The sequence below is a fragment of the Patiria miniata genome, unplaced genomic scaffold (assembly GCF_015706575.1).
Source record: "Patiria miniata isolate m_02_andy unplaced genomic scaffold, ASM1570657v1 HiC_scaffold_6, whole genome shotgun sequence".
In the NCBI taxonomy this organism is placed as follows: domain Eukaryota; kingdom Metazoa; phylum Echinodermata; class Asteroidea; order Valvatida; family Asterinidae; genus Patiria; species Patiria miniata.
This window is the reverse complement of record NW_024037073.1, coordinates 14,009,843-14,031,227: the sequence shown is the minus strand read 5'-3', so window position 1 is coordinate 14,031,227 and position 21,385 is coordinate 14,009,843. Positions and strand designations below refer to the sequence as shown.

The following is a 21,385-nucleotide window of genomic DNA, read 5'->3' as shown; positions in this document are numbered from 1 at the left end:
AGTTGTTTCATGCTACTGAAACCGGAGATAAATGCCGGCCTGATGGGCCATACTGGCTAGTGACAGATTTTATTTCACTATACGAAAGCGGCAGAATCCTCTTCCAAAAGACTAAAGTTGTTAGTGCCAGCTTTATTGAAGGAGTTGAAATGCGGCTACATGTATGTTGCCAACTCACCCCTGCCTTCTCCCCCTGAGTGGTGAGGCTGGCCATCTGCCGCCAGTGCTCACACTCTGAGCGAAGCCGCGATACCTCATTGGACAGCCGGTTGATCTCATGCTGGGACGAGATAACGTCTCCAAAGTCATGCTGGTCGGCCGACACCAGGGAACCAGTTAGGGATGAGGTGGAGGTGCTGTGGGTGATGGAGGCTGACGGGGGACCGGCTGTGGTGTTGGCTACCAGCATGCTCTGCTGCATGTCCTCTAAGGCATGTTGCTGCTGCTTCAGCGCTGTTAACTCGTCCTGCCACGCAGATGACAACAATTGAAATACTATTAAATATCCCAAAAGTTCAAGTGGAACACAGAGTGCATTAGTGTTTCATCACAAGGTTGGGACCACATTTAGGATGAATTTTTTTCTAATTTGTAGGAATACTTGAACTGAGTTTTGGGTTCTCCCACGTCCTACAACACAGATGACAAATTTCATTAAACACTACTAAATATCCCAAAAGTTCAAGTGGAACACAGTATGCATTTGTGTGTCATCACAAGGTTGGGACCGCATTTAGGATAAATTTTTCTATTCTTGATTAATTTTTCTATTCTAAAATTGAAATCAGTTTGGGTTCTTCTAAGTGCCAAACCCTTTTCCCACACCCATAATTTTTTTATCATACAACTGGTGTGTTGTTCCCAAAACTCCAGAAAAAGTACATACTAGTGTACGTATTTTCACTCAGAGAGTGTTCAGTCTGGCCAGTTCAGTTTCAGTGGGTGCATTGATATATTGCACGGCTGCATAAAAGGAACCCTGACAACTGCTCGTCAAATCTTACATGTTTTTCTTGAAGCACACCCCGGTACTGCTGAGAGATGGTGTTGATCTGCAACTCGGATGCCTCCGCTTTGTCAGATAATTCATGGTTTAAGATCTTCAGACGTTCATTCTGATTAAAATGGAAGGAAAAATTGGCAACCCCATGTGAGATCTTGGTTAATTTCTAAATTTTCTAAAGATTTAAGCTAATCAATATTATCTCCACACAATATTCTTATAAAAAATGAGGTTCACTGCAGAATTTTTTGTGCAACTTTTAAGGAACTACACAAACAACGTGAATTAATTAACAAGAACTGTTTTATTTTATACAAATTGTTATTCAAATAATTCTTGTTGCTATTTAAAAAAACACAAACTATGTTGTAATTTTCAAAAGATGAACAATTTCATTTTCAGGAATCAGTTCTTTGTCACACACTATAAAATAAAAGCTTTGGAGTTTTAGAACTGAAAGTTGAGAGAAAAAGATTTGAGATGTTTGAAAAACAATCAATCTGAGAGTTCAGATACCTCACAAGTTGAATAACATTAAGAAAATCTGACATGTCTGAGGGAAAAAACTACATGTAGGTTCCCTTAACCCTAACCCCCTAGGGTGATTTACTAGGAACCTTCCTCATCCTTGCAAATCCCAACACCATATGGTAAACTGTACGTTCTACAGTTGTTTATTTGTGGTATGCCTAACCCCATGTAAAGCATTATCCGTTTACCAGTAAACACCACTGATATATCGATATTACTCAATTATTCCATATTATTTTAAATATCGATATCGCCCATAGCAATTTTTTAATCATTATGGAAATATTGAAATTTCGATATTGAGAAATCATATCGAAAATATCGATAATGCGTCAGACTATCGTCAAAAATAGTGTTTATCGTTTGCTGTATAGTGAAATAAAACTTGGCGGCAACTTGTGCTTGTGATTCAAAATAAAAACATTGCAAAATGCCATGCGGCATTGCTTTGTGCTCTGCATTCGCTAGAATTCGCGGTCTCTCCAATGTAAAACCTAACCAAAAAACGCCCATTCTGGACAAACTGTCACTACTGAGATTTGTTTCAAAAAGTTTGAGCGATATGCTCCAAAGAAAGCCGTGGAAAATTGGGACTTAAATTTTTTTTTTTGATCAAAGTGTCATCTCTAAGGTCTTGAACTTTTACATGGGATAATCGATATATCGAATATTCCTCGATATTGGATTTCCGATATACAATGTATCGATTATTGAAAATTCTGATATCAACGGTGCTAAATATTTACAATGTACTCATCTGAACAGATTCCAAAAATCCCTGGTGTTGGAGTTTGACTGGATGGTGATCGTTAGGGTTAAGTCTGATTTCAAATTTCAAATGTTTACTTTGTTGTCATTTAATAAAACTTCTAAAGCCATCAAATATAACATTTTAACCATTTAGTCATGGTGGTAATATTACCTCTGATCGTTGTGCAATAACAAGTCCCTCTAGTTCCCTTATTTTGTCCTGTGCAATCTTCAGTTCAGTACCTTGATCTGAAATTTAAACAAAATCAATGAAATTTATTTTTAACTGCTTGGTTCTTCATTATGAAAATCTTAATCATGCAGGTACTAATTTTGCAATTGAAAATTGTCCTTTTCAGTGGTGTCAGTGAAGGGAATATGCTACATTTACATTTAGAATTTAAATATGTATGACGCAAATATAATGATACAATTTTGTGTAAAGTTGGATTTTATACAATTAAGGTACTGTAGCCCAGCTAATTGTCTTATTGTCTAACTGTTACTAATTAACAAGATTATAGGCTCAATGAAAGGAAACAGGTCAACTCGTAAGCATGCCAACTCGTGCGCAGATTGGCTAACTCGTACGTGTGTCAACTTGTACGTGTTCCAACTCATATGCGTTCCAACTCATACACGTGCCAACTCGTACACACGCGTTCCAACTCACACACATGCCGCTACTCGTACGCGTATTGAAATAAGCCAAGGAAAAAAATTTGCGACCTGACGTCACTTTTTTCTTTATATATCATCTCAATTAAGGTCAGTCATTGCAAAAATGATGATAAGACATGAATGTGGGACTTAGAAACATTTCCAATTTTGTTAGGAAATACTTTTCTTGACTCTCCATAGACTTTGTACACAACCGCTGAAGTGGCGTCAGGTTGCAACATTGTTTTTCCTAAGCCAATTTTATTAGGTGAGGGGAAAAAATAAATTGTACCTGTAGGATAACGTTTCCTGATCATAATTATCGGCATTTTGTGGCCAGTTAAAGGGAATATAGGCCTACATCATTTGCTTGTGCTGTGATTTTTAGAAATGAACTATTTGGCGGGGTTAGTATAATAGATCAAACATTGTTACACTGACATGTTTGAAGTTTTGTGTTCAAAAATGCTGGAAAAACCAAGAAAAACAAAACTGTTCAAGTAGTCTGGTTCCCTGGCTTGACTAAATATAAAATAGATCAATTTACAGATGCTGGAAAATTGTAAGGCAAGGGCACCAGCCTAGCTGGCCTGCACCCGTTCATGAACATGTAACAATAGCAAACAAAATTTGGACTGAATAAATGGTAAATTTGGAGCAGTAGTTGAAAAATAGTTAGGTTTTTCCAACGGTGGTCGGCCGACCAGCGCTGGAAATTTTTACAAAAATACCATTGTCTTGAAAATGACTTCACACCAGGTGCCATGATTTTACAGGATGCTTTAGACTGTCATTTACCAACATCCTATTAAGGTATTTCTTAAAAACTTGGTAGTTTTATTTTTCGATGTTTGCAAATGTTGTATTCCCTTTAAATGTGTTTTTGGAATTCCAACTTAAGAGAACATCCGTTCGTTCCCAGACTGCAGAACCAATGACACATGCCATGCGTACATGTACTTCACTGACTGAACAACTAGATACTAGATAGTCTAGTTGGTGCTGATGTCAGAGTTGGTCACTAAGCACATCAAACCACATGACTATGGAGAATTTGTCAAGACATACAGTGATTCGATTTACACATCGCGCATGAGTTGGCTCGCGTACGAGTTGGCTCGCGTACGAATTGTTCTAAAAACTAACAACACGTTATACAAACTGATGAAAAGAGACAATACAAAATCATAAAAAAGCAATGAAACCTTTGCATGAGAAGCTCAACATAGTCAGAAACTAGTCCGAGTCGGGCGATAGTATTACCCGACCATGCCCAAATGTTAAAAAAGCGATCCGTAGAGTCCTACTACCATGACTACCATGACTACCATGACTACTCGGACTAGTCAGAAACAAACATTACAAAGGAAAATACTCTCCCCCCCAAAAAAGAAAAATTTAATCATAGGGCCTAAATGAATAATTCTTTTTTAAATAACTAAAAATAAAAAGTAAAAATTTAAATTAAAATATTCACAAAACAACGCCAAAATACCCTAAAAACAAATTCATAAATACCTCAGACAGTTTAGCCATTCCTATTGGTCGAGAGCCCGTCACGTGGCCGGTATTAAACGGATGATAAAGACATGGCTAGCTGGTCTTAAACACTTTTCCAGTGTCACAATAAAATGTGGACTCCTAAAAATCCAGTGCCTCTTATCGTTTCATTGGTTGAACGTTCACAATCCTCACGTAGGCATGCGCAACACTACCAGGGAGTTAGAATTTTATAGTTCTAAATTCAAAACACAACGCGCCAGGTGCGTTCTGCGCGACATCGCATAGATACGCGCGCGTCAATCTCCATAAAAGGGTTGTTTTCATCTTACTCGCCAGCTGAACACTCCATTATTTTGCAGGAGGGATGATTCAAAAAGCATAAAGTGAATTTGTTGAACAAAATCGGGATGTTTTGAACGAATTATATGATTTTTTTTTACCGAAAAGGTATTTATGAATGGGAATAAATATGTACTCCGTCGGTATTTATCACTCTGTTTAATACCACTTAGAGTCTGGGTGCTGATAATTACCCTCGCCTCCGGCTCGGGTAATTATCAGCACCCAGACTCTAAGTGGTATTAAACAGAGTGATAAAAACCTCCGGAGCACACATTTATTCCCTTAATAAAACACTAAACACTGGCTTTATAAATTCTTCAAGAAAGTGTGCAATGACCAAAACAGATCAGCGTTTATCTCAGTATCTCCAGATGCTATCTGTAAAAACGTTAACATCAAAGTGCAACTCAGACTCAGACCGAACTCGGCCCTACACTCCCCCGGCCGGCCCGGGCCGGCCCCCATTAACCACTCACCACTGACTTCCTCTGTACCCTCCGCCAGTACATCACGGGTGAAGCTCGCAGCTGTGTTCGCAACGTTCGATAATTGCCCCGTCAAATTCCCTGTCAAATTCTTTATTTCTCCAAACCAGGCCATAATTCGGGCATTTAATTATACTTCAAATATCACTCTTCAATGCAGATGTTTCCAACATGATTTCAGTTTAAAAATGATTACAAAAAATGACACGTAATCCGCCTCCACGTAGACTCTCATGATTTTTCCAACACGAAATAAGAGTGGTTCCTGGACGGTGTAATAGGTTGTGCTGTGGATAGATAAAGTCTACCCGACTAGCTAGGTAAAAACAAGGCGTTTTTATGTCACGGCTTCGTTTTCAGATACGGGTTCACGAGTTTTTATTTTCTTTCAAAGCCTCGGACTTGGTGGACTCCGCCGCGATATAGGTTAGTGTTTTTGATTTATTTTTAGAAACATCTTATTCATAATACCATTAGACAAAAGAAGTTTCTAAATGAATTATTCAGAACCTCTGATGCCAGCGATGAAGCCGATGCTGATGACGAAATCGAGGTTTAGAAATACACCGAGGTCATCTGTGATTTCAGTCTGGTACCACACTCTTGTGGTCTAGTTTCTGTTTCGTATGGTATGCTGTCCAATTCCCAAGTACAATTAAGTCTACAGGTACAGTATGGCAATGGGGCAACTGCATGCACATGTATGGTGACCGTTTTAGCCGATTTTCGGCTAACTTTGACAGATTTTTTTGTAAAAAAACGAGTTTGACAGAAAATTTGACAGAATGGATTTTAAGTTGGCCAGATTTCTGGCAGAATTCTGCAAAAATGATTATTTGACAGAAAAACATAGCAAATCTAATGTACCATAAAAATGGTACATTTGTTTAATAAAGCTTAAATCTTTTCAAACAAACCCTTGCATAATGGGACAGCTTGGCTGGTCTAGGTGCCAAGGTTCACTGGGAACCGGACTTTGTCGTGATCGAGGCAACAGTGTTTTGTCTAAAAATTTACGCAATTTCATAACATATTTATGTGCCTATAGATTGTTTATAATTAATTTGAACTTTAATTAATGCAATACTACAACATCTGCATGTGATTTTAAGAGTTTATGGTGTATTTCGAGTACTTCTTGGGAAATTGGCAGTTTTTTTACCAATCTGACAGATTTTTGAAGTCCATTTAGCAGAATTCGGTCATGACCTTACTGTTACCCTGTGCATATGCGCACATATGCACTGCAGAAGCAGTCTAGTAGTAGTAGTGCAGTGCATGCTAGTGACAGCGAAGTTCCGTGTGTGTAACAAAAACAGGCCGGGAAAGTTAGATCGACTCATTCACACAGACCGGAGTGAACACTTGTTTCAATCTAGGATTGTAGTGTCGTAGGCATAGACTAGCTGGTATCAGACATGGACCTTGATGATAATGTTAGAAGCATTTTAACATGCTTGCAAACTTTCCTATCCGAAGTGAGTGCACGACAAAACCTTTTCGATATTCGCAATGCATACATGTGTATCTGGCGCGTATGGAATCGCGCGTATTTACAAACTACAAACCAACCAGGCAATTTGTATACAAACCTAGGCTATGGGCCGGCTGTGAATCTTGACAGAAATTTCAATAAATTTCCTTTTTTCCCCCTACAGTTTAAAAAAGAAAGAAATGTATTTATAAATTGTACATTCAGTTCAAAGATAATGATCAGTTAATGTTGCAAACATTCTGAAGAAAAAAGTAGGCCCTAGTATAGTAAGTAGTAACTTAAAACATTAAAATAGGCTGAGTTAGGAAAGAATGTTGCATCCTGGCGCGACTTTCTTCATCATAAAGGTCCTATTAATTATCTCAATGAAGGTCAGTATGGTGGCCCTGAAGGGACATCGCATATTGCAAACGTGTGCGCATACGTATGCGATGTTGCGAAATTTATCGCGAATATGTGCGCACACGTATGCGAAGTCGCGAAATTTATCGCGAATATATGCGCACACGTATGCGAATTTGTTTGCAATGTCGTGAATTTTATTGCATACCTTGTCGCATACCTTTCAGTAAAATTCCTAATGAACTGGGGAGTTGTAGCAGCTAGTCTGGAATCTAGACGTACTGTTAGATATAAATAGGGTCTGACTAATATTGTAATAAACCTTCGCGCGCACGCTGTTCCTCGTGCAATCGTTACTACTAGTACTGTCGAGCGCAAACTTGCGCTCGACAGTTTGAAACTTGCGCGCGCAAATTTCAAAGTTGCGCAAGTAGCAAGTTTGCGCTCGACAGTACTAGTAGTAACGATTGCACGAGGAACAGCGTGCGCGCGAAGGTTTATTAGTCAGACCCTATTTATATCTAACAGTACGTCTAGATTCCAGACTAGCTGCTACAACTCCCCAGTTCATTAGGAATTTTACTGAAAGGTATGCGACAAGGTATGCAATAAAATTCACGACATTTCAAACAAATTCGCATACGTGTGCGCACATATTCGCGATTAATTTCACGACATCGCATACGTGTGCGCATATATTCGCGTATTGTTTCACGACATTGCATACGTGTGCGTACACATTCGCGATAAATTTCGCGACATCGCATACGTATGCGCACACGTTTGCGATATGCGATGTCCCTTCAGGGCCACCATAGGTCAGGCATTGCAAACATGTTGAAAAGATGTGAATCTGGGACTGAGAAAACATTTCCAATTTTGTTAAAAAATGCTTTGAAAATGCTTTCAACTGACCATACCCTTTGCACTCAACCAAAGAAAGAAGTGGTGTCACTAGCCGTCAGGCCGCATTCTTTCCGACAGTTAACTGGTTCACTCCCCCTCATAGGTTTGTGCATAAACTGCATAATGCTTGTTCGTCATCCATACCCAGGAATAATGCAATGCGAATGTCAAAAAGGTTGAAGTAATACATGTTGATTGTCTGACTTGATTTGCCTTACAAATTTAGGTATGTAGAATAATACAGTGTTAGTGTGTGAAGCAAAATAATTTATCATGTTTGTGAACGGCTGTCTCAGTCCAAGTTCTCTGAGTTAAGCTTGTGGTCAGTCCAAAGTTAACTTTCAGAAGTAGGTACCAAGATAAATTGGACTCTCTGCCGTGTTTGCGGAGGAAGTCCAGTATCTCGACACCAGAACGGTGCAAATTAGAACTCCCTTCATAAGTGGACTTAAGCTCTGGGCCCAATTTCATGGCTCTGCTAACCACAGAATTCTGAGCTTATGATCCCTGCTATCTGTACCAGAAAAATTCTGTGCTAACCCTTAGTTATGGGATGTATGCATGCGCAGATGCCAAAATTCCTTGCTAACCCGTGAAACACACTGATTGTAAGCACAGGATTTTCTGCTACATTAAGCAGGGATTTTTCGCTAACGGGAAGCAGAGCCATGAAATTGGGCCCAGGTGGTCTGAGTCCTGCTCAAGTAGCCACTCCACATCCTGGAACAATTTTTAGCTGAATCATTTCCACGTTAGCTCAGATCAGCCCACTCAGTTTGAGTTCAACTCCTAATTAAATTAATATTCATAAATACCTCAGACAGTTTAGCTATTCCTATTGGTCGAGAGCCCGTCAAGTGGCCGGTCTTAAATCGGATGATAAAGACATGGCTAGCTGGTCTTAAACACTTTTCCAGTGTCACAATAAAATGTGGACTCCTAAAAATCCAGTGCCTCTTATCGTTTCATTGGTTGAACGTTCACAATCCTCACGTAGGCATGGGCAACACTACCAGGGAGTCAGAATTTTATAGTTCTAAATTCAAAACGCAACGCGCCAGGTGCGTTCTGCGCGACATCGCGCAGAACATGATACGCGCGCGTCAATCTCCATAAAAGGGTTGTTTACATCTTACTCGCCGGCTGAACACTCCATTATTTTGCAAGAGGGATGTTTCAAAAAGCATAAAGTGAATTTGTTGAACAAAATCGGGATGTTTTGAACGAATTATATGATTTTTTTTTACCGAAAAGGTATTTATGAATGGGAATAAATATGTGCTCCGTTGGTATTTATCACTCTGTTTAAGACCACTTAGAGTCTGGGTGCTGATAATTACCCTCGCCTCCGGCTCGGGTAATTATCAGCACCCAGACTCTAAGTGGTCTTAAACAGAGTGATAAAAACCTCTGGAGCACACATTTATTCCCTTATTAATAGACAATGTTAGTGTTCAGCTTTGCCTGTCTGAGATCTGCTATGCTGAGTCTTACTCAACAGTCCAAGTTTACATGGAGCTTAGCCTTTCCCACCTCAGCCAGTCCAAATTCAGCTCATTTGGTTTGAGGTGAACTTGGCTGCACTTTGTCAAGTGTAGCTAGCTGAGCTATTTAACTTAGACCGGCTGTACTTGGTTAAATTTGGCTACTTGATCTGATTTTCACTCCACCAATAGGAGTTTAGCTTAAAACCTGTCCAAGCTAAACTCGGCCGGTTTGGGTAAATTCATCTGGGTTGAGTTCAGGCCAATTTCGTAGAGCTGATTAAGCACAAAATTTGCTTAAGCACAAAAAACCTTGCTTTAATAATATAATCAGGTTAACGGCCAAAACTCCATATCGGTTACTGGTATTTAGCTGTTGCTTACTTACTGTAGCATAACAATGGCATGGAGTTTTGGTGAGTAACCTGATTATATTAAGCAAAGTTTTTTTTGTGCTTAAGCAAATTTTGTGCTTAAACAGCTCTATGAAACTGGCCCCTGTCCCTATGCTGCTGTAAGTTTTGCTTAAGTTCAACATAGGTGGGAAAAATGCTGGCAAGTGTTAACACAAAATCACCAAAAGTAGACGGATGAATTTTTTTTTTTTCCATTTACTTTTTGGCATTTACCCATTTTGATTTGCGCTGTATGATTTTATTCTCCAGACAAACCTTTCCTGCAGTGTGTCACTTACTGTGGACCCTTCAGCCATATGCACCATCAATGCATCACAGCTCCACACCCATTTGAAGAAACTTGTGTCTTCGCTGCAGGTCAGATGCTTAGTGTGTAGATTTAAATTTCAAATTCTTTATAAACTCTGACGGGAAAAAATCCACACCCGATCACCACTTACCTGCCGCCAAACAAATACATTTTCACCTCACCTTGTGATTTCAACCAAGAGGAATCCAGGAAACAGCGGACATGCGAAAAAAAATTAGTAAAAATTAGTTTTTAGAGCACATTCTGGATGCACATGTAGTGCAGATCTGAGTTGAAGGAGCCGGTCAAAACTGATTGAAGTGTCTGGAACAGCGGTACGTTATACGCATGACATCGATAACCATGACGTCGCATGAGCCGGCCAATGATAGTGCAATACGTCATTATGAATATTTATTTTCTCATGAATATTTAGTTTATTTCAATGGATACTTCAAATACGTCCAAAGATTGATCATTGCAACAGCGATCGTGCGCGGCCTAGCGGTTAAGAGTCTCGTGTATCAAGCAAGCGTCCGAGGTTCGAATCTCAATGAAGTAAGTGACTGATTGATAAATAGAAATTAAGGAAAGGAGAGGGTGAGAGTAGAGGAGGGAAAGTGGAGGGAATAACCATAAAAGATGTAACTTTTGGCGCTAGAAAATTAATTGAAAAAAGTGGTGATCGGGTATGGAATTTTTTCCAACTCTGACTAAACCTACAGTTATTTAATCTTTGGCATATATGCAACCATGCCCAAGATCAGTCAAAAGACAGGGTATTAACCGTTCGCTTCGGAGTGACAACACGCACTGGTTGTTTTTATACAGCCACAGCTGACGGGTTAAGACCTCAAGATTGCCTCGACTAGCATCCGGGTGACGTCTAAACAAGCTAATCCCTCATGCCTTTGGTACTCACACACAAAACCTGTGAAGTCTGGAGGCGGACCGTGTGTTGATCTTGAATTGGCCATTGTGCACGGCCTATTGTACAATTTACAGTGCACACCCCAGAGTATTGAAACATATGAGGATTCGGCAAGAAATATCGTACAAATACTGTTGAAATGACTCTTGTGAATCAGAATTCGAGGCATTTGGCTGTATATCAGAAGTTGGCTGGAAAATATTGTCTTTTTGCCAAAATCGAAATTTCGGCAAAATAATCCCGTCGTGAAGTGGTTAAAAAAAATTGTTTAAAAAGTGAACAGAAAATGCTGTGCACAAGCAAAGAAGATGGAGATCTGGTGAACACATCTGTTGTAGGTCTACTTTGTGCAAATAATCATGAGAAATCATAACCTGTCAATCTTAATGCTCATCTCAGACTGTTGGCCTGAAATGGCTTGCCGCGTCCCTACTCATGGTTACAGTTAAAATGCCAACTGCAGAATGTGCAAAGATTAAACTACATGTAGCTACCCTCTTGTTCGTCACTTTGACAAATGTACTTTGCTATATGTGACCAGCTCCACAAAAAAAGGTATTATGTTGCAAAAAAGTGAAATGGAGTTATTTATATGGTTGGAAAGCCCACAACGTAAGCTTTCATTTGGTATATAATAGAGCTCCATAGTCCCTCCCGTTCTGGAGATATATATAAATTACTTCCTTGGAGTTCAAATTGCACAACTGAGAAAACAGGCTTTGAAATAGCTGGCTTTGTTGTAGAACATTAGAGTGATGCACACAAAATGGTTGTTTTTTCCACTTTGTTCATCAAAATCAACATTTCTGTGAAAGAAACCTGAAACTGTAGGTATTAAAGATGACATTCATGACATAAAAATGAAAATTACATTTTGACAAAATTTCACCCTCTCAATGTTGAGCAGGCCATTACACAATAATGCTATTAAAGGGCGACTTAATTTTTTGTAGAGCCGGTCACATATACCATTTATTTCACATAATGTACAGGCATTGGTCCATGACCAGATGACTGAGGATGAAGACGAAACCACCCCATGCCCAATGGGGTCTACAGCATCTCAGATCAAGGATGAGGATCAGAAACCAACCATACCATCAGACCCATCAGTTGTTCAGATCAGTGCATCAAATGCAGAGGTATGATCACTGATCTATGTTTACTGGGATTTCCAATGCACTCATCACCAGGCACAAAGAAGGGAAACCGACTAAATAAGAGATCACTTCTTAGACCTCCATGGCTGCCACTTATGGAAAGCTGTGCTTGACAGAGAGAGAGACAAATTTTTACACTAAATCAAATTGGTGTGAATATTGAAAGACAACCGCTGGTTGGCTGAAATATATGAAGACATTACTTTGTTTGATGTGGGGAGTACAGCCAAAAAATCTATGTTCCTTTCTGTCCAGCATGACTTGCCATATGCTTTGTACATGTACACTCAGTGCACGCAGTATGCCGTATGAGGGTTTGGTGCATAGTACATTACTGTATGTTTCAAGATGGCCCACAAGAAACTTCAGTTTGTGTTCTCAACATGCTATCCAGTCACTGTAGTGATCAATGGATATAAGAAATACACTGCGCAACTTACATACATAGTTGCCTGTGACTAGAGTGGTTGCATGAAACCGTTGAAACCACTTTTGGGCTGTACTGATCAACTTAATTACAAGAAGTGACTATACCCCATAGAGCTATATTAAATTACTAGAGCGCTAACTCCTCATTCTTGCGTGCGGAGACGCTTTGAAGCCGTCCTGGGCGCAGACATTTTGAATTCATATATGTGTTTGTAGAACATGATGAAATTAGATGGATTGAATTTTGAAAGTGTACTCTAAATGCAACGCGCAAGTAGAACGTACGCAAACTTCTTACGCGTGTTACGGTTAAAAAAAAAAACACACTTAATCAAGGCTGCAGCGGATACGCACACGCGTTGCACTGTTTGCGTAGAGCAAAATGACATGTTCATTTGCTGATCGTGCGTTTCGGTTTTTGGCGTAACGACTTCGATGACACACCGGTATGGAATACAAACGCAATATGCAAATAGACATACACAAGGTTTGTGTACAAACATGGATGCGCCCAGCAGGCATTACTTTGTACATGAGTTAGCGCTCTAGTAATTTAATATAGCTCTATGCTATACCCCCACAGTGAGTCACTGGTTCCTGGATGAAGAGAAGCTGTAGGAGAAAATTGTCCAGCCCAAGAACACAAGCATGATCATTTCTTGGCTTGGTCTGAATCTGGAATGCAACCACTGCGATGAGACAATATTAGTTATCTTGCGAGCGCGAGTGGAACACGGAATAATGTAGTGCGTCTGTCTTATGTGGGACACAGACGCACTACATTTTCCATGTTCCACGAGCGCGATAACGAATTTATCTTCAAGCAAACTTGACGCGCAGTACAGTTGGAACTAGCACGCTTTACACGGACATTCGGCAGCTTAGCGTATGCAGCTGGAATGTCGCTCACATCTTGGAATAGCGCAATACGCAGAGTGCGGTATGGACCGTGGCCGTGCGGTATGGTTATATGTAGCATGGCTTGTTGCCATGGATCGACCAATCAGGATCGAGGATTCAAGTTTGCTTGAAGATAATGTTCAAAGTTCTAACCCTAACTCCCCAAGCCTTTTTGCTAAGATGTAGCCTCAATCCTGCAAAATCCACCAATTGGCCTCATGGAAAAATAGCATATTGCCTCAATCCTGCAAATTCCTCCATTATTTCCTGAGTATTGATCCTTGGAGGGGTGACCACTGCCTGAATTCTGCAAAATCCTGTGGCAGTGACTGTCATTGTGTTGAGGCTTGGCCAGTGACATCCTGGAGCAGTATGGAGGATTTCAAGCATAATCCAGGCCTATATTTATGCATGGCTGAGCAAAAACAACAAGGTCCGGCCCAAGACCTTGACAAATTAAAGTGCATCCTACGAAACCAGTAACGCATTTTTGCCATGTAACCTCAATCCTCCAAATTCCTCCACTTTGGCAAAGAGGATGTTGAAGGATTCAGGGCGGTTAGCGTTAATGGCAAATATGAGCATGGTCAAGTTGTATCAAGGTCTAGACTCTGGAACCATGGTGTATTTGGTCTGTTGATTTGTCTTTCCGTAGTGACAAACATTATTTGCATCATGTACATGTAAATGTAGACTTGTAGTGTACATCCCTTGTGTGCGTTTTCATTGTGAAGATTGAGAGACGAATCCGTGCCTTCATGGAGAAGAAGCAACTGGAAGTGGATGACATCAACAGGAGAGAGTTCTACACGGTCCCTGCATCCTCCAGACATCACCAGCATCATCACCATAGCTGTGCCCGCACAGATGCAGTCTTCAGACCAAGGAGTGGCTGCAAGAGCCATGTTAAAGGTACATTGTACAGATTTCCAAAATATTGAGGGGTTTTTTTTAATAACCATTTTCTAAGATCTAGGTTACAGGAAATCAACAAAATGACTTATGGAGAGAATGTTGAAAAATCCCATTTGTTTACATCTGGCCTAGCAGCTGGTTTTCCCCTTTTCTTATACATATTTTCATCGGCGATTAGAACCATCAATCAAATTATGAGCCAAGTTTGTTGGCTTCAGACTGGCGCTGTCAAGGCAAAAATTTGCATCCTTCCCCCATTTCAAATATTTTTGATTAATCATGACTGGAAACAATCCCAAATATCCTCTCCAGAAATAGCGTCATGTACATAAACCCTCCCTCTCTGGCTTGTAATTCCAACAAGGCCAGCCCAGCAGTCAAAACAATCAAGTGACTGTTTGTAAAAGTTGAGTGCTCCCTGCCTTCATAAAGCAGGCTTGACTCGCTGTGGTTGTTATGAAACCTGATACAGCTATGCTTTGACTGTGGGAGATTGATAAGCCAGCTGTGCCTATCAGCTACCTGCTTTTGTCTGTTGATAGAATTTCACTGTCACCGTGCCTACAACTTACAAGAAATGTGATCTGACTGTTGGTGACTAACCTGTGTAAAATGCATGGCAGGGGAACAGGATTCAATTTTTGACTGTCTGTGACTGATCAAAAGTAGGTTTTAATTAATGCAAATTTGAATTCATTGCTTATGGCCTCCCCCTCCCCCTTCAAATAATCCTGGACTCAACACAACAGCCAAGAAAACTGGTCTTAGCATGTACCGTATGTCAGCCAAACTTCTGGACTTAACACCTCAATCGTCTGCCTTTGATAAATCCCGCATCTGCCACTATCGGTCAAACATGCTCCCATGCAGCTCTCCATCTTAATTCATTAAAGTATGTGTATCCCGATTGCTTATTTATTCACAGTCTCCAGGGTTGTGAATGTGCACGGGCCACAGACCAGACCAACCATGGTTTCCTATCGTCCACTGTCATCAGGACGCTCGCCGGTCTCCAAGGCCAGACGGTGTTTGTCTCGTCTGAGCTCTCAACAAGGCATAGAGGAAAGACTGCACAATATGGAATCTCATCTCAAGATGAGGACAGGTAGGGCTGTGCCATTTGTTCATTCCGCTTAGTTTCCGATTGTATGACGCCAAAGTACCACGTTTCCTGGCAATCATCCACCATTGCAGTAGGCTAGGGTGTTGTTAGCAACCACGTAGTGCGTTGTAAACTAGACAGTAGGGCTTATTTTCACGTCAAATAACTGAATTCTTTATCAATTGGCGTTGTGGTCACTACCTGTGCCATGTACGGTTGTCATAATCCTATTTTTCTCACAGTTTTTTGCCATCCATTACAGCTTCTGTGCTCATCTTTTTGTGTTGTCATAGGGTGTTTTCATCAATCTCTGCTTACTCAAGCCGACCCATACTTTACAGCCCCAAACAGCCCCATTTTCGTCTCAATACAATTTAGTAAATATTCCGCATATTTTTTTTTTATGTATTCCGATTATACATCAAATTTACTTTATTTCCCTTTATTGAGCACGGTTGTATCTTTAATAGAAGTGTGAAAATAACACTGATATTGCATTGAATTTGTACCAGGTGAGATTCCTCGGTCAGATGTGTACCAGAGGCTAAAAGAACTGGAGAGTAGAATACTACACCTGGAGGGTTTGTCACCAGAGTACTTTGATGCAGCTACAGTAAGTACACAAACATGTACATACACTTGTTAGCAATCAGCATAAGTAATAGAGGCGCCCTGTGATTGGCTGTTCTGACTGATTGTCGGATGCAATTTTGTCCCTGCGTATGATACGGCCATTAACCCAGGCACGACACGCTTCGTATGTACGTGTACGTTAACGAAAGGGAATTATTTTGTAATCACCGGGAGTTGCACTCAAATTATCCTTTTTTCGGGTTTAGCTTGATCATTACCCCTAGAACTATGGGCCTTATTCATGAGTCGACCATATTGAATTGAAAGTGAGGTAAAATCTTAATTTTTGGAACTTGCGAAGAGAAATGAAAGCAAGTTCATTGATAATAAATTCCAGTCTGCTTCAATGAATAATTTAAAATTTGTAATTAAACATTCCCTAATGTTTAAAGCCATATTTTTTAAAGAAAATGACAGTAATATAAGGCTGCATTGTGCCTGCATAAATAGTCTGGCGCCATCACATTCAACTGTTAACAATTCATGAAATACATTCAGGGAACTCGACAAAAATGGTTAACTGGTGAATAAGGCCCATGGTGCTCCACGTAAGTGGAGCACCATATGTAAGCATATCGATGTGAACATACATGTCCACTATACCATATCAACAATATACAGGCAACGACCGAGAAAAAAAGATATTCGATTTTGGTGTGGCCACTGTACATTTTACCCCAAGACTACATCTGGTACTTCTTGACGTTCTATTCACAATACCAAACATGGGTTGCATGGCCAATCATACCTTTTTCTTTTATTGATTTGGTCAATTGTTTGTCAGGTCATTATTGGTTAACTCCTATGTTTAAAAAAAATATAACTAGCCTTGCCTAGCTGTGTTTGAAACTTTAAGTTAAGGGCATTATTTATACACTTTGACTCGGGTAAAAAAAACTGGCTCCTCGGGCCTGGCAAGAAAAGTTATTAAATTTTCAAAAAAACCTGGAAAAAACACCTCTTTTTCCCCCTTTTTTAATCAGCAATCTATGCTGAAGCGTCAGCGAACCGAGAGTCACAGCTCAGATTCATCAGACATAGGTATCCATGAGATAGACAGCCGCATCAAACAGCTACAAGACTCTCTACGAAGAAAGAGTTCTCAGACCGGCCACCTGCAGGGTACCAGTGGAGCAGTGCTGCAGAGAACATAAAGACTTTGTTGGCTGCTCGCGATTGTCAAGAATTTACAATGGCTTTACTTATTTAGGGATGGATTTTTCTAAACAGGGGGAGTTTGGCCTAGTGGTTAGGGTTCGTGACTCATCATTATCAGAGGGTCGGGGGTTCGAATCCAACTGCTGGCCATGTGCTGTGTCCTTGGGCAAGCCACTTTACCCCTACTTGCCTCTCTCAATCCAGGAGTACAAATGGGTACCGCGATTAGCTGGGGAGTAACCTGCGATGGACTAGCATCCCACCCAGGGGGAATAGTTACAGTCGTTTCATGCCACTGAAATTGGAGATAAACGCTGACTTTTTTTGTATTGTCTAAACATGTACCTGCATTTCCCTTTGCATGTCGTGTGTTGACTGTGTTGTAGTTTGGCTGCGTGTAGTATATGTACACTGTAGTAATAGCTATATGTACCGGTATATTCCTCCAAAACGTCAGTGGTCCTACAAACAACAAAGCTCCTTTGAGAATTATTATTTTTCCATCATTAAATTAACTACAAAGGGACACAGATTAGGCTCACTTTTAAGCATCATTGGGGTCGAACAAAGAAATTGACTGGATTAGAATTTGAACCTGCATCCTTCGGCATACTGTAACAAAAAATCTTGATCCCCATTTTTCTGCTTGGATGCACCCTGGTATGCAAGGCCAGTGCAGACATTGTGGTGTTAGGCTTTTTTTCCCCCGTCTACATTGGAGAAGTTTCTTTTTGTTTTGGAGACAGCAAAACTATATATATTCCAGCCTCACCCCTGCACCTGTATTCTTACCTGTGTTGGTTATCTCATTAAATTATTTGTTCAAATGCTCCATATACTTATTTTGGTTAATATTTCCATTGGTGTTGTTTTAATAATTTGGGAGGCATCTTCCAAAATCTGCTTGCTTGAGTCCATTATTGCAAGTCTTGGTGTATGTTTGTGCAACTTGTCATTTAGTGACTACCTTATTATTTGTCTTATTTAGTTCCATATGGGCTCACCCTGACCAGGGTTGTTGTGCCATGCCCCGCCCTACGGCCACGCAGCATGCTGAACAATTATACCAGTGCTTAAAGGCCTACATAGGATCATTTGCATTTATGCCAAAAGTAACCTACCGAATTATCAAAAAACTTCTTGAATTTAAGATTGTAGTGGTAAACACCCTGTCTGGCTTGCCGTCTTTTAGATGAAATCAAGAAAATGTAGGTGATTTCCAATTCCAACGATCAGTCAATTGACTGATTTTTGGAAATAGAGTTCTACAAACGAAATTGTGTTTCGTGATCAAAAGGTTGTGCATGGTTTTTCACTGTTTCCTAAAAAAAATGTGATTCACCGAGCTGAAACTTCAACAGGTTTAAGGTTTTGAACATTCCGGTTTGCGGTAACACCATGTGGTAATAACTACTGCTTAGAAGATATTAGTTCTGAAAAGAACTTGTCCTGCTTATTATCAACTTTGCTAAGTAGTTTTTTGTTCTGATAAGAACAGTCCTGCTGTAAGTTCTAAACGAACTTGTCTTTGGTCTCAACGTTTCGACTAGCCTGCTCTAGTCATCGTCAGTAGACTGAAGATAGTTGGAGATGCTACTCCTTAAGTAGGATTTGTTAGGATTGGGAGTGCTTGCTGGGCATGCCCTGCTCGCTCGGGTGTGTCAGTTGGTTGTGAGACATGGGCATTGTGTTGAGGGATGCCCGCTGAGCGTCCTGCTCGCTCGGGTGTGTCAGTTGGCTGCGAGCCTTGGGCATTGTGTTGAGGGATGCCCGCTGAGCGTCCTGCTCGCTCAGGTTTAAGGTTTTGAACATTCCGGTTTGCGGTAACACCATGTGGTAATAACTACTGCTTAGAAGATATTAGTTCTGAAAAGAACTTGTCCTGCTTATTATCAACTTTGCTAAGTAGTTTTTTGTTCTGATAAGAACAGTCCTGCTGTAAGTTCTAAACGAACTTGTCTTTGGTCTCAACGTTTCGACTAGCCTGCTCTAGTCATCGTCAGTAGACTGAAGATAGTTGGAGATGCTACTCCTTAAGTAGGATTTGTTAGGATTGGGAGTGCTTGCTGGGCATGCCCTGCTCGCTCGGGTGTGTCAGTTGGTTGTGAGACATGGGCATTGTGTTGAGGGATGCCCGCTGAGCGTCCTGCTCGCTCGGGTGTGTCAGTTGGCTGCGAGCCTTGGGCATTGTGTTGAGGGATGCCCGCTGAGCGTCCTGCTCGCTCAGGTGTGTCAGTTGGCTGTGAGCCACGGAAGTTGCAACTTGGAATAACTGAATGCCATAATGTTGCTTATGAAATAGCCGATATCTTGTGGGACAGTGTCATGTTTGTGGATCTCAATAGCTTCTCTGATACGAACTTACAGCAGGACTGTTCTTATCAGAACAAAAAACCTACTTAGCAAAGTTGATAATTAGCAGGACAAGTTCTTTTCAGAACTAATATCTTCTAAGCAGTAGTTATTACCACATGGTGTTACCGCAAACCGAAACGATACCGATACCCCACCATGCAAAGCCTCAAATCTTATATGTTTTGAACATTCTTCTATAGATTGTGAGTGGTGTTATTATTGGCAACGATCAAAATGCATGAACAGCATATGATCTTATATGCCTTTAAGTGGAAAGAATGTAGCATCCAGACGCCACTTCTTTGGTTGTGTACGAAGTCTATGGGAGAGTCAAGTGCATTTTCAAAGTATTTTCCAAGAAAATTGGAAATGTTTCAGTCGTCCCAGATTCATGTCTTTTCAACGTTTTTGCAAAGACTGACCTTCATTGAGATGATGGAAAAAGTGGCGTCAGGATGCAATAGTCTTCTCCTTTAAACGATTGAGCTTGTCAGCCCCACGGCAGTTTCCCAGTCGGTTAATGTTATGCATTCAGCAAAACTAGCATCATTGTTAACAGGTTCATATCCCGCACCCGTTAACAAAAGTCAAGGAAAAAATGTTGCAACCTGACGCCACTTCAGCGGTAGTGTACTTGTACAAAGTCTATGGAGAGGCAAGAACATTTTCCAAGTATTCCTAACAAAATTGGTAATGTTTTTCAGCGACAGATTCATGTCTTATCGTTTTTGCAATGACTGACCTTCATTGAGATGATATATGAAGAAAAAAGTGGCGTCGGGTTGCAACATTTTTTCCAAAGTCAAATAAATGTTTTAAACGATAGCAGACTAGTGTACGTACTCTACAGAGAAACAGTATTCTTACAATGTACGAAACTGAAAGAAAATACACAACAGTGATAAATTTAAGAATGGTGTTCAGTTATTTTATTTGAGTGCAGTTTTCATTTATTTTGCAAGGCTTTAAGCAGGGTAATACAATCGCATTTTATACAGAACATCTATTTTGAAAAACAAAAATTTACAAGTCTCTGATTGAAATATAAAGATTTCTGCCAAGCTTGATCACACACAGGTTACTGAATGCACACACACAAAAGTCAAAAGTTTAAAAATACTATGTACATATCGTCCATTTTTTTCCACATCAAAAAACAGACAAATTTTCTCAATCTTGAGACATATCACAACAGTACGCCATAGTTCAACGCCACAAAGTTATCTACTTGCATCATTCGTCAAGCGACTTCCCCGTGGACAAAAACCAATGGAGCTGGACATAACGGCCAAAGTTATTACCCGTCATAATTCCTGAGATTTTCGGGTTATACCACCCAAAAATCAATGAAATCGAACCAGTTCTGAAGATATCACTAAAAATGCAACGCAATGCCCAAGGTGCTCTATTCACTGTGCATACACCTTTGTATGCCAATCCACGGACAATCGGGTCAGTGCACTTCGGCCCGATTTCGTGGACTTTTCTCGACTCTGACAGAAAGTACCGACTAATTTTTTCCTGTTTCTGTGCATTCTGATGGGTTAAAAGCCTACTGCGTCAAATTATATTCATTCGGGAATCTCTGATAAACTT

The 21,385-nt window shown here is 40.3% G+C and overlaps 2 protein-coding genes across 4 annotated transcripts in view; one reads left to right on the top strand and one right to left on the bottom strand.

The window, feature by feature from the left end:
- The window catches only part of LOC119742410 (thyroid receptor-interacting protein 11-like), a 34,864-nt gene extending 29,261 nt beyond the window's left edge, over positions 1-5,603 (bottom strand). Inside the window, exons 1-4 of one of the 2 annotated variants that reach the window (XM_038218329.1) lie at positions 5,266-5,603; positions 2,457-2,533; positions 1,005-1,115; positions 179-466 (exon numbers count right to left, since the gene is read on the bottom strand). In XM_038218329.1, coding sequence (XP_038074257.1) covers positions 179-466; positions 1,005-1,115; positions 2,457-2,533; positions 5,266-5,389 — 600 coding nt within the window. In that variant the 5' untranslated portion in view covers positions 5,390-5,603. The remainder of the gene's footprint in view (positions 1-178; positions 467-1,004; positions 1,116-2,456; positions 2,534-5,265) is intronic. The other variant, XM_038218330.1, reaches the window with a different exon arrangement.
- A 959-nt stretch (positions 5,604-6,562) lies between these two features.
- On the top strand, positions 6,563-17,568 carry LOC119743210 (MAP3K12-binding inhibitory protein 1-like). 2 transcript variants are annotated; one of them, XM_038219594.1, is made up of 7 exons: positions 6,563-6,602; positions 10,167-10,274; positions 12,130-12,279; positions 14,361-14,538; positions 15,467-15,646; positions 16,156-16,256; positions 17,260-17,568. In XM_038219594.1, the coding sequence occupies exons 3-7, from the start codon at positions 12,148-12,150 to the stop codon at positions 17,428-17,430; spliced, it is 762 nt and encodes a 253-aa protein (XP_038075522.1). In that variant the 5' UTR covers positions 6,563-6,602; positions 10,167-10,274; positions 12,130-12,147; the 3' UTR covers positions 17,431-17,568. The 2 variants fall into 2 exon arrangements, with proteins under 2 accessions (XP_038075522.1, XP_038075521.1); XM_038219593.1 differs by lacking the exon at positions 6,563-6,602 and adding an exon at positions 6,609-6,752 and having other exon boundaries at positions 17,260-17,567.
- Positions 17,569-21,385: the final 3,817 nt, after the last annotated feature.

Coding starts and splice junctions, on each gene's coding strand:
- LOC119743210 (XM_038219593.1), top strand. CDS start 6,693: ATGGACCTTGATGATAATGTTAGAAGCATTTTAACATGCTTGCAAACT. Junction 12,280..14,360: donor TCAGTGCATCAAATGCAGAG/GTATGATCACTG, acceptor TTCATTGTGAAG/ATTGAGAGACGAATCCGTGC. Junction 16,257..17,259: donor AGTACTTTGATGCAGCTACA/GTAAGTACACAA, acceptor TTTTTTAATCAG/CAATCTATGCTGAAGCGTCA.